This window comes from Zootoca vivipara, chromosome 16 (genome assembly GCF_965207765.1).
Source record: "Zootoca vivipara chromosome 16, rZooViv2.hap1.1, whole genome shotgun sequence".
Taxonomy (NCBI): domain Eukaryota; kingdom Metazoa; phylum Chordata; class Lepidosauria; order Squamata; family Lacertidae; genus Zootoca; species Zootoca vivipara.
In genome coordinates, this window is record NC_142599.1 from 23227101 (window position 1) to 23240341 (window position 13241).

Genomic DNA, 13241 nt, shown 5'->3' on the forward strand with positions numbered 1-13241 from the left:
CCCATGGGCCGGAGGTTGCCAACCTCTGGGTTAGATGAAGTTTTTCTACAGTCATCTCAGAGCAAGAGTAACCCCATAGCTCCCAGTTCAGGAGTGTGTCAACCCCCATCGTTCAGCCTGGACACTGAGGTCCAGCTCCGAGGGCCTTCTGGCAGTTCCCTCACTGTGAGAGCTTCACTATACAGCTTCTGGAGAATGCCGAATATACAACTCTTTACCCTGACATTTGATCCTTGAGCTTTAGGTTTCTAAGACCCACCTTATTTTTGTGGTTGTAAGTTGTTTCAAACTGTTTTTAATATTGCGCTTTAATGTTGCAACCTGCCCTGGGACGGTAGGGTGAAGGGCTTGTAAATAATAATTATAATGTGATAATGAAGGCAACATATAAAAATGCATTATGTTAGGGGAAATCGCTTTACAAAAATATGCAGCATTAGGCAAAACTGCATACAAAATTGGGTACGTTAGGATAAATTCCTACTAAAATGCTGGTGAATATTCATGGGGATTTAGAAAAGAAAGGAATTACAAACAGGAATGGAAATGTTGAGAACTGGAGACTGTGAAACTGAAAAGAACCAAAATTGACCGATTTGCCCGTCCCTTGTTGAGACTTGGTTGAAATTTCAAAAACTAAGCTGAGGCTGAGTCTCCCTGTAAGGAGAAATGCCGTTGTCTTCAGCTCAGGTGTGGCAGGCATCACAAACAGGTCCCTTTGCCGTTGAGGGTTTCTTGGCAGGGAAAGCGAGCGAGAGCAAAGCCTTCTGGGAGTCATTTGCCTGCAACTTTACACAAACACCTCCAAAGGCTGAATTGCCTTCAGTAAGTTTGTGGGGCAGAGGGGGGGGGAGAGACATTAATTTTTAAAAGCGGGAGCCGACTTTGGCAATTCGTCTGTAAGCCCCGAGTTAGAGCAGCGGAGGATTCTTTAATCTGCTGCGCACAAACAGCTGCCACTCTGAGATCTCGAGCCTCGCAGAGAAGTCAATTACTCCTGCCTAAAAGCCTGGGAGAAGAAGCCTTCCCAGTGGGACTGGCAGGCCAGTCGCTTCCCACATCACGAGCGCTGTCCCCTGCTCTGCGTTCCCTTCGCTTTGACCTTTGCAATCCAACACAAGCTTATCAAGTTACGAGCAGCAGCCCAAGCCAGGGGCTCCGTGGATCTGTTTCTCAGCCCTTTATCATTACTGTATTTAAGCAAAGGATGGAGTCCGTACATCCCTATGTGGGACCCAAAGGCACAGAGAAGTGACACAGGAGATCTGTTCCATTGCATATTTTAATTATGGAGTCTTATATTTCAATGTTGATTGTTTTATTGTGCATATTCATTATCCTTTCTGTCTTGTATTATATTCAGTGAACCACCCTGAGATCTGATGAAGGGCAGTGTATAAATCTAGCTTATTCACTTTTAATAGCATTGTGAATGTTTGAGGCATTGGTTCTGAGGTTCGAAGCCCTATAGAGCTTGGGAACAGGCTATAAGAACATAACAAGAGCCTGCTGGATCAGCCCAGTGGTCCATCTATTCCAGCATCCTCTTCTCACAGTGGCCACCCAGATAGATGCCTATGGAAAGCCTGCAAGCTGGACATAAGCGCCACAGCACTCTGCTCACCTGCAGCTGGCATTCAGAGGAAGAATGCCTCTGGCAGTGGAGGAGAATATATAAAATATTGGAGTGGAGAAGAATATATAAAATATTGTCTCTCCCTTTATATACCCAGCCGGTCACCGAGTTGGACGGCCTCCTGTGGGTAGCATCTCATCAGGAAATCCATTCTGTACATCAGAACTGGGCCTTTGGAAGTCCCTCCCCTTATACATCAGACAGGCACATCCTCTCCTGTCTTTTTCTTTGCCTTCGCTTTTCAATAACGCTTTTGAGTTGCCTGCATCTGTATTGAATCTGAATTTGTTTTTGCATATGAAAGTGTTTTAATCGTGAGGGTTCTTTCCCCTGCCCCCAAATTGCTGTAAGCTTAAAATGCATTTTAAATGTGTACTTTTGTTTATTTCTTTATTACTATTATTTTTTTAAAAAAGCCTGCAGATTAACATAGGAATGGAGCCAGATGGATGCATGAGTAAACAAAGTCGAACTTGCTGCAAATTTCAAGAGGGGGAGGGCGCTGTTGCACTTGGGTCCTGCTTTCAGGCTTCCCATTGGGGCATCTGGTGGTGAGAACTGGGCTAAATGGCTACTTTGGCTTGATCCGGCAAGGCCTGGTTCATCCATCTATGAGCACATAATGTGGCAGGGCAGTCTCGAGCAGGTCGGGCGCCCTGGCGCTGAGGCGAGGAGATCGCTCCGGCGCCCCCGCCCCTGTAGCACGCAGCACGTCTTCCGCACGGCTTTGCCACGCAGCGCCCCACCTGCAGGCCCGGCGCCCTGGTGCCCCGCGCCACTGGGACTATACCTAGAGCCGGCCCTGTAATGTGGAGGAAAGCAGAAGTGTGTGTCCAGATTTGCAACTGGGATATAGGAAGCTGCCTTGTACCAGGCGAATCTTTCTAGCTTCTGCTGTTAAGAAAACAGCACATATTCACAAACCGCTGCACCCCAACTTCAGTTGGGCTGCGATGCACCTATAGGCTCTTCCTACCAAATAATTAAAGGTAAAGGTAAAGGGACCCCCGACCGTTAGGTTCAGTCATGACTGACTCTGGGGTTGCGGCGCTCATCTCACATTATTGGCCGAGGGAGCCGGCATACAGCTTCCAGGTCATGTGGCCAGCATGACCAAGCCACTTCTGGCGAACCAGAGCAGCACACAAAAATGCCGTTTACCTTCCCGCTGTAGCAGTACCTATTTATCTACTTGCACTTTGACGTGCGTTCGAACTGCTAGGTTGGCAGGAGCTGGGACTGAGCAACGGGAGCTCACCCCGTCGCGGGGATTCGAACCGCCGACCTTCTGATCGGCAAGCCCTAGGCTCAGTGGTTTAACCCACAGCGCCACCCACGTACCAAATAATTAGTAATGTTTTAAAACAGGAGCTATTGGGGGCAAGTGGACATTGCCAAGCCATTAAGGGCATAGGAAGAGTCTGCTGGATCAGGCCAAGGGCCCATCTAGTCCAGCCTCCTGTTCTCACAGTGGCCAAGCAGATGCCCATTGTGGGAAACAAGCAAGCAGGATTCAAGCAAAAGAACAACAGTCTCCCCTCCTGCACTTTCCAGCACCTGGGGGCAGAGCATAGTCCTCATAGTTAGCATCCATCAGTAGCCCTCTCTTTCATTATTTTGTCCAATCCTCTTTTAAAGCCATCCAAGTTGGTGGCCATCACTGCCTCCTGCGGGAGGGAGTTCCACACATGTGATGTGTGAAGAAGTACGTTCTTTTCTCTGCCCTGAATCTCGCAACATTCAGTTTCATTGGATCTCGACAAGTTCTGGTGTTGCGAGAGAGGGGCGAAAAACTTTTCCCTCAGTCAGTCAGCCTGCCTGGCTGCCACCCTCCTTCTGACTTTGGGCAGCCCTGGCTGCCAGCTTCCTCTTCCTCTTCCTTGGTCTGAGTTTTGTCCTTGTAGAACTCAGCAGGGAGGAGGACTGGGTGGCTCTGCCTGTCATGGGCTCTGTCACCACCTACTGTTGGCCTCTTTGCCTTCTGCCCTTCTGGTCAGCCCCCATGGGAACAAGTCACCACTAGCCAGAAGGTGAACAGACAAGAGATGGAAATCTCGGGTTCATTTGCAATAGAACAGTTTCTGACTCTGAAGTTTTTGAGAACAACAAGAGCTTAGTAACTCTTCCTGCCTAATTTAGGGGGCTAAAATGAAGAAAGCTCAGGTGTGGAATTCTTGTATGAAATGACTGCGGGGCCAGTTAAATTATGCAGGGATGGGGAAGAAATCTGATTTGGTTTGAATTTAAAGCACAATATCTATCAAATTTTCTCTTTTCAAACTAATACAGGAACTGAAACACAGCCTCCTTTGAAATTCGGGCTTACCCAAATTCCGTGGCACAGTTTTCCAACCAACCAAAGTTTACAGAAATGCACATATGAAGCAGATATGTACATAAAAATGAATATATTAGCAAAAATAACATACGAAACAGGCATTATATCAGGAGAAAATGTTTGCAAAAGTGTGTGTGCCTCAGCCCAAACTCCTTGCAAAAATGTGTTTATTAGGAGAAATGCACACTGAATTGTTGAAAGGTTGTTGTTTTGGTTTTTTTTAAAGGCAAATTGCTGCAGAAATGTGGAGAAGTGAAGTTAAGATTGGGAAAATAAGAACCAAGATTGGCAGGTCCTACCACTCCTAGACACTAGAAACAAATCTCTGAGCTCAGGATGTGATCAGAGGCACCTGTCCTTTCATTCTGCCTGGATGTCTCTGGCACCTGACTGTGGTTGGTAGATCATGGGTTCTAGTGGGGAAAAAACTAACAAGATCTGACAAGACGTCTGCCTGCCCCTGTTTTGAAACTCTCTCTGCTCCCGGCTCATTTACTCCCAGCTCCGTTCTGTCCACCTGCAGCTTCCCCTTCACAGTTCTGATGAGTGAGAATCTTGTACGGGTGTGCACCTTATTAGTTCGAAACCCGTCTCCCTTTTCCTATTGTTCTCGTCTCTTTTGTCCTTTCAGCGGTGAGCCTTCTTTAACAAGTGACAGCTCTGTTCCCTTTATTTCTACAGCCCTTCACATTCACCATAAGCAAGCACGAAGGTGAAGTCAGCAGCCTCTCTTTTACCAGGAAGTGAAATTTGGCCAGCACAATGTAGAAGCATAGCTCTTTCCCAGACAGCACAGCCTAAAGAAGCACCTCTTGCGCAGCACAACTTAGATGTATACCATATTTACCCAAATCTAATGCTCACCTTTTTTGGGCCAAATTACATTGTGAAAATTAAGGTGCACATTAATAATAATAAAAAAAAATTATTTATACCCCGCCCTCCCCAGTCAAAACCGGGCTCAGGGCGGCTGAAAGCAGTAAATTTACAATAAAATGTAAAAGGGGAGAAAAACAATTAAAATACAGGTTAAAATACAGTTGAAATTTAAAATTTTAAAATGCAGCCTCATTTTAAAGTAGCCCAAATCAAAACTAAAAGCGAGGAAAACATAGGGGTCAGACTGAGTCCAGCTCAAAGGCCAGGCGGAACAGCTCCGTTTTGCAGGCCATGCGGAAAGATGTCAAATCCCGCAGGGCCCTGGTCTCCTGTGAGAGAGCGTTCCACCAGGTTGGGGCCAGTACTGAAAAGGCCCTGGCTCTAGTTGAGACCAGTCTAACCACCTTACGGCTCGGGATCTCCAAAATGTTGTTATTTGTGGACCTTAAGGTCCTCCGCGGGGCATACCAGGAGAGGCGGTCCTGTAGGTACAAGGGTCCTAAGCCACATAGGGCTTTAAAGGTCAAAATCAGCGCCTTAAATCTGATCCTGTACTCCACCGGGAGCCAGTGCAGCTGGTAGAGCACTGGATGAATGTGGTCCCACTGCAGGGACCCCGTAAGGAGCCTCGCCGCGGCATTCTGCACCCGTTGGAGTTTCGATGGCACATTTACACTCGCCAGCAAATGCTTTTTTTGTTGTTTTTTTGTTACATGGTTCTGAAAATTGAGGTGCTCATTAGTTTCAATGGCACATTAGACTCACGTTAATATGGTAGCTCTTGCCCAGAACAATGTATTGCTTCTTTATTTCATCGCTTCATTGTAAAAAATAAATAAAAAAAACCACAGACACACACACCCTCAAAGTGGTTTACAAAAGATAAAACCGTAAAATCAAGAAGAAATCACCACCATACTTTAAAACATACAAAAGTTAAAATGCTAAAACAGATTAAAATGACCTCCACTTAAGAGACATAGAGACATAGCTATTGCCCACCATAACTTAGAGACATAGCTTGTCTTCCTGAAGAGCAACTATAAGGTACGGTAACACTGATGTGTCTAAGCCAGAGATGGAGCGAACCCCAAGCCTGGAGCCTGAACTGATCCTCCAAGTAATCTGTGGTTGTCAGATTGATCAATTGAGGCGCAGAGAGCAGGTGATGGCTTGCTCAGCAGATCTGCACCGATCCACTGAGAAAGAGGGTCTGTGTACACATGCCTGGGTGTGCGAGCAAGCGGTGGCTGCACCCACTTTTGGCCATACTGGCCTGAGGAGGTTTGGTCAAGGATACATGCGGCCCTCAGGCCAAAAAAAAGTTAGCCACTCCTGGTCACAGCGGTTAACACATGGGAGATCTCCTTTAAGAGAGTCAACACCAAAACATGTTGGGAAAACTGCCTTATATGATTGGATTGTATCCTGTGGTCTCTCTTGCACTGGCAGAAAGCTCTTTGGTCCAGCTGAAACTTGCATCAGCGAAAGGGGAAAGGGGGCAATATTTGCAATTCCCTCCGAGCCCCCTGGGCCACATCCCATGTTGTGCCAAAGGGTCTCTCAACTTTCTCATAGACTCATTGAGCTGAAACGTGGAAGGGACCCCAAGAGTCATCTTGTCCAACCCCCTGCAATGTAAGAATCGTGCCCACAGCTGTCCCTGGGTGGGCTTGAACCACCGACATTCTGGTTAGCAGCCAGACTCATGGTGCCACAGATTCTCTCTTCTGGGGCAGATCTGAGGCATGGGGGGGGGGGGGGCTAAAGGAAGTCTCTGCTGGTTCAACGAGCCTTCCATCAGCATACCATGGGGAACAAACCATTGGTACACAGCTCCGTTGGCAGGGACATCTGACTCTTAATCTCAGGATCCAACTCTACAATTCTATGATTTTATGAAATTACTTCACCATATGCATTTGTGTGCACCCGTCGCCCTGGCTTTCCTGTACGATATCTTCATTTTCCCCTCCCCAGCATAAATCTTACTCTCCCAAGAGGGCATTCCAGATCCAGATTCCAGATCTACTACAACATCTACTAGGGAGAGGCAGGTTCTTCCAAGGAGAGGTCGCAATGGAGGTGGGCTTCAGAATAAGAGCAGAAAGTCAAGAGGACTACTCACATTGGGTTAGAATTCACTGGATGGAGGATGACTTGGGGTGCTCGGGTGGGCGTCTCGGGCACATCTGAAAGCAAAACAGGAACCTAGTTCAGAACAGGGAAAGATCGCACGTGCAATTCACATATTTAGCAGTGCCCACAACATGCTTGCATAGCAAGCATCCTGCTGGCATATGTGGCAAGAGGGCCAGTGTGGCGTAGTGGTTAGAGTGCCAGACCAAAAAGGGTTTTTAAAAGTGCCAGACTAAGACCTAGGAGACCAGGGTTCGAATTCTCACTCAATCATGAAGCTCACTTTGGGTGACCTTGAGCCAGTGACTATCTCTCAGCATAACCTACAGCAGGCATCCCCAAACTGCAGCCCTCCAGATGTTTTAGCCTACAACTCCCATGATCCCTAGCTAGCAGGACCAGTGGTCGGGGAAGATGGTAATTGTAGTCCAAAACATCTGGAGGGCCGAAGTTTGGGGATGCCTGACCTACAGGGTTGTTGTGAAGATAAAAGAAGGAGGGGAGAACCAAGTTCTCTGCCTTGAGCTCCTTGGAGGAAAAGGTGTGATATAAATGTAAAAAATTAGGACGCAGTTTTGAGGTACAGGAGAATGCAATCATCACTATGGCTGTGCACCAGATTTGGCTGAATCTAAAACCGAATTGGGAATATTCAGCAGGATTTGGGCATTGGTCAGGGTGGGTTGAGACAGCCCCAGAAATTGGGAGAGAATTGGATTTCAAAGGCTGGCTGAGTTCCAAGTGAAGGGGCTCTTCTTGTGCTCTTAATGCAAATGTAAAATTCCTTGTCAATTGTTTTAGTTTTAGAATTTAAAATTTGATTAAAAACTGATGTACACAAATGTGTGCCTTTGACCAGGATAACCCCCCCATCCCCAAAGCTGCTCTGATCGAGATTCTGTTCCAACTTTTAAACGCCTGCTGAAAGCTTTTCTATGCAGGCAATCAAGTTAATGGATCACTGGTTTTATCTTTTCGTATGGTTTTTATTGTGTGGCTTTATGTGCAGTTGTTGTGCAGTGCTTTGGTGTTGCTGTTTTTTAATGAACAGCAGTATACAAATACAGTATTTTTAAAAAAAACACAGATGGAATTGCCTTTAAACATGAACTGAGTTGAGTTTCCCGTCTCTACAGGGTATGAAATCGAATGTGTGGAGGAAACTGGCCATGTGTTGGATGAAGATGGTTTTTTGTGCAGGAGATGCCTCTGGGAGGCTGCAGCCGTTCTTACCTGGGAAGATGAATTGCTGCTTGTATTTGTAGTAATGAGAAGCTGTAAAGGAGAACAAGGATAACTTAGGAAAGGTAAGGAGTCAGAGAGCACCAGTGCGCCTCTGAGAAATCAGACAGGAAGGAGGCTTGTAAAACATCACCCAACAACCTCCACCCAAAATAATTGCTTGCTTTATATTTGTGCTCCCACGGGATGCAGAGGTGGCCATCAGCCCAGATGGCTGATCTTCTCTGGGCTGAATGTTTAAGGAGACTCAGAAAGGAATCTTTTGGTGGGGCAGTGCCCCCTTTGCCCCAATGGACCCAGCCCTCTACAGAAAAGATGGTGTGAAGGAACTGGACTGTTTCGGTTTTTTGGTTTTGTTTTTTAAAAGAAATATTGGATATTATTTGCTTTGGGAATCACGGGGTGAATCTGGGTTCCTGAAGCAAACCCTTATCTGGCAGCTAAGCATATCAGGAGGTGTCAAAATGAGGATGTAAAGTGTGGCTTGTGGGCAGTCTAGTCTGTAGAGTGGATTAAGGCCAAAGCGGACCTTTTTCTGCTGTCCGTGGGCTGAGATATAAAAGCAGCTCAGGGACAGAGGAGAAAAAGCTGCTCCCTGGGAGGCCTACTAAAGATGTCCCTGCGGAGAGTGTTGATAAAGAGGAGAGAGGACGATTCCATGCTCCAGTTCTTGGGCTTCCCTTCAGGTGTAAACAGTTCACTTCTGTTTTGCAGCACATCATTTCTTTTGCCTGGGGTGTGTCTAGGTTTACTCTGCCCACCAAGGAAATGGTTGAATGGAGGTTTAGTTAGTTATTTACTGCTTCTGTCCACTATATTTCTGTCCTAGAACAAAACTGTTTTTGTACTACATGTCTCAGTGCTGTGGGCTGTCAAGACAGGACATAATTTTTTTCCTTTTATCTGATGAGAGAGAGAGAGAGCACACACACACACACACACACACACGTGTATGACCAAGCTGCATTTTTGCAATGGCAGGCAAATGAAATTGGAGTGAGTACTTTGAATCAAATATCAGTGAGTTGTAAAGGTGATTCATTGGTTTAAGCTAAATTTAAGAGTAATTCCAGGACATCTAGAGGATTTGCTTTAACCTTGCCCTTATTTTAAATGGGAAGTGCATTTGCTCATGTTTTGTGTCTGTCTTAATAGACATTTTATTGTATTATTTGCAATGGCCTATGGCTACTAAGCAATAAAGATTGACCGTGCACTTAAAACAAGGGGGGAAATGCCCAACCATGCTAGTGATACAAACCAAAACGGTTCAGCTCCAGCAAGTCACTTTGGAGGCATCTTGAATACTACATAAGTAAATTAGTAAATAAATGCCATCAAATGGACAAATAAATATAGCCTTTTTAACAAAATTCCGCTGTTAGCAGAATCCAGGGCTTTGCTTTTAAAAAAAATTATTCCATCTGTAAAATGGTTCAATTCAAATTTTCAGTCGCCCCAGGCTGTGAAAATTCCAGCTGGGTAGCCGAGATCCAGGGACTCTGCTGTAAAAAAAGGGTTGGGGTCTCATTAGTAGCACAGTACATCTTTGGAGGACAGAGGCACAATGCGTCAAAAGCAGCACTTGTGCAAAGGATGGCTTTGAGAGGGAATTAGGCAAATGCACAGAGGAGAAGGCTACTATCTTGAGCACATCATAGCTCAAAGTAATTCCCACTAAATATACTGGGACTTAGTTCCTACATGGGATGGCCCTGCAAAGAAACCAAGCACTAGGGCCAAACAGAAGAGCTTATACAAACATCTATAAGGCATAACCTTGTCCAGAACTGAACACTGGGCATGGGACCATGCCCCCTGCCAGGCCAGGGGAAGCCAGGAGTCAAAAAGCTTGTCCATATATAGCACCCAAAAGTTCACGCATTTGGGTAGGGCAAGGTTGGGGAATATGCCCTCTGTTATTGGACCCCAGCTCCCATCCTCCCTCACCACTGGCCATGCTGGCTGAGTCCATCAATATCTGGAGGGGCACAGATTCCCCATCCCTGGGTTAGAAGCCAACAGCACAAATGACATCAGCACCCAGAAAATCACCACTCTCTTTGCACAACTGAATTCCATTCACTTTCTATTGCTCCACTTCCCATGAGATCAAGCTGATCTCGCCAAGCTTCCCTGTTCCCCTCTGCATCAACAACTCATCCTAACCAGCTGCCCCAATCCCCTGCACATTTCTGCTGATAAGTAAGTGCGCACAGGGCCACAAGTTGTCGGCCGATCTCAGCATCAGCTGCCAAGTGAAACCTGTTTCTGTTTAAGCAGGCGTTTGGCCTGTTGAGCTGATTTGGTTTCGTTCCACTACTCTGTGTTTTAATGAGTCCTCGGCTGAATGCTTTGGCCCAGACTTTCTCATCACTTTCAGTGGAGGAACGAAAATGCCCCCCTGGAGTTGGCCAAAAGCGATTAATTTTCGCTTGGGGATGGCGGCTTGTCACTCATTTAGATGAGGCAGCAGAGGGCTTTCTAATTTTCTATTCTTTCTCTGCCTTCTCGGCTTCACCTGTCGTCTGTTGGTTATACTTTGGGGCTAGTCTGGAGAGAGCTGAACCACGTTCCAGCCCAGGTTCAGATGACAAGCTAAGACAAACCATGGCGCTCAGCACAGCACAACAGCAAAATGGCAAGGGAGCAACAAGGCAGCTGCAACCTCCCTGGAAGCCCCCATGTTTGCACTAAGCAATGGTTTAGTGCAGTGTTTCCCAACCTTGTGCCTCCAGATGTTTTGAGACTACAATTCCCATCATCCCTAGCTAGCAAGACCAGTGGTCAGGAATGATGGGAATTGTAGTCCGAAAACAGCTGGAGGCACAAGGTTGGGAAACACTGGTTTAGTGTGACATTCAATAAAAGTCTGTCTGGATCTGCGGCTCAGCTGGAGCTGTCCAGGGTTCTGACTGCTTTGTCTGCCTTTTTTTTTTTTTGGAACTCAACCTCTACTTTGCCCTACTTTGCTGACCTGCACCTATCCTCTGCCTTGTTTGACTGATCCCACAAGAATTTAACCTCTGCTTTGCTTGACCATATTCACTGGAATCTGACATCCACTGGAACCTAACCCCTGCTAGATCCAATGTCGCTTGCTGGATCCTGAACTGCGAAAGGTGGGGTGTGATTTGTCATTCTGCAAATCTGTACCTGGAACTTGCCCCCACTTGGGCTAAAACACACTCATCTGGCCAGGAGCTGCCTGGGACAGAATGGAAGCCTGTAAATGCCAATCCAATTCTGAATTGGCCCATTTGGTATTGAACTTCTCAATATGATGCTCAGCTATATTACAAATCAAGCATTTCTTGAAGAAGCTCATAAATATCAATCCAATTCTAATCAGACTAGAGTGAGTTTGTCCATCATCAGTTGTAGTCAAATGAATTGGCCCCAGCCAGTCAACAACCCCCCATTCCTCTGAGCTGAGAATCTTGGGTGTAAATGTAAATGCAGGTAATTCAATCTGTCTTTCTAAGCCTCTCCTTCAGACGCAGCCAACCCTGTCTGAAAATGGATGACTGTCTGGGGTCTTTCGAGGACACCCAAATGGGTTTGATAGTGAGCTGTTCCTAGAGTTTCTTCTCTAGCTGATGAAAAATGGTTTCCTTACTTCCCACAATCATTTTTCTTAAAGACCGTGCATGCATTTTGCAATGTTGTCTGACTGTAGAGGGACCTCTTGCAACAAGAGTGATGGAAGGAACTGCTCTCATCAGTGTGGAGGAAGGAGGAAGAACCTTGATGCACCAAGATGAATGGCAGGCACCAACAGATTTGCACTGTCGATGATCTACGTCTGTGTAGTGATCAGAGAGAGACAAGAGAGGTCTTGCTGTTTTGAAGGAAATGTAGGAAGGTGCCTTGTTGCAAACTGAACCATTGGTCCATCTAGCTCAGCATTATCTACACCACGGATGGGGAACACTTTTCATCCCAAGGACTGCACTGGTGGGCAAGGCCAGGAACAAAAGGGAGGGCAATAAATGCAAATATTACCTTTGTACAGTAGGCTAGTTTCTATGTGCACCCATACACCCCTTTCTGCCTTCCATGCAGGAAAGCAAGAAGGGTGATCAGAGTTCAAGCACACACACCAAAAAAAACCCACTCAAGATAGGTGTGAAGCAAGGCTGCTGGTGGGTGTGGCCTGTGGAGAAGAGGTGTGGCCTGGGAAGAATTCCATAGGCCAGCTAGAGAGGCCTGGAGGGCCACTTTTGGTCCCTAGGTCTCAGGTTCCCCATCACTGATCTAAGCCAGTGTTGTCTACTCTAAGGATGGAGGAAATCTGTGTGTGTGTCCCCTATGCATCACATAGGAACATAGGAAACTTATACCAAGTCAGACCACTAATCCATCTAGCTCAGTAGTGTCTACACTGACTGGCAGCAGCTCTCCAAAATTTCAGGCAGGAGGCTCTACGCAACCCTACCTGGAGGTACTAGGGACTAAGCCTGGGACCTTCTGCTTGCAAGGCAGATGTTCTAACCTTGAACTATGGCATGATGTGCTGTTGATTTCCCTGTGCTCCTACAATGCTTGTATATCTCTTATAAACTGAAATGCATCCATTGGTGTCCTCTGCTCACGTATTTAAAAATGAAACCTTCCCAAACAGATCCGTAGCCTCCTGGGGTCTTGTTTGGTGAATGTGCAAGGGCAAATTAAGAACCTCGCTTTCAGAGATGTGGATGGGCAGCTCCCGCGGTTCAGAACAGAAGCTCAGGAGGTACCTGGCAAGTTGAACTGCTTCTGCTGCCGCGTGCACTGCGGGGAGGGGTGCAGGGGAGAGGGCGGCGTGGCACTGGGCGGCAGAGGTGGCGCTGGTGAGGAGGGCGTGGATGACGTCGTCGAGGAGGGGTTGCTGCTGGAATCAGGCTGGTAGGGTACCGGAATGTGGTCCTGCAGGAAGAGGGAGAACAGACCAGTGAGAGTGGAACTGGCGAGTGTCCATGCATAGAGCCCTTGCCACACAAGATGGGATCCTGGACCAATAAGTGA

At 46.7% G+C, this 13241-nt stretch overlaps 1 protein-coding gene across 1 annotated transcript in view; it reads right to left on the reverse strand.

The window, feature by feature from the left end:
* KSR2 (kinase suppressor of ras 2) overlaps positions 1-13241 on the reverse strand; it is a 184574-nt gene that overhangs the window by 53446 nt on the left and 117887 nt on the right. Inside the window, exons 10-12 of the mRNA XM_088660098.1 lie at positions 12974-13142; positions 8226-8267; positions 6982-7045 (exon numbers count right to left, since the gene is read on the reverse strand). Of these exons, the coding sequence (XP_088516224.1) occupies positions 6982-7045; positions 8226-8267; positions 12974-13142 (275 nt within the window). The remainder of the gene's footprint in view (positions 1-6981; positions 7046-8225; positions 8268-12973; positions 13143-13241) is intronic.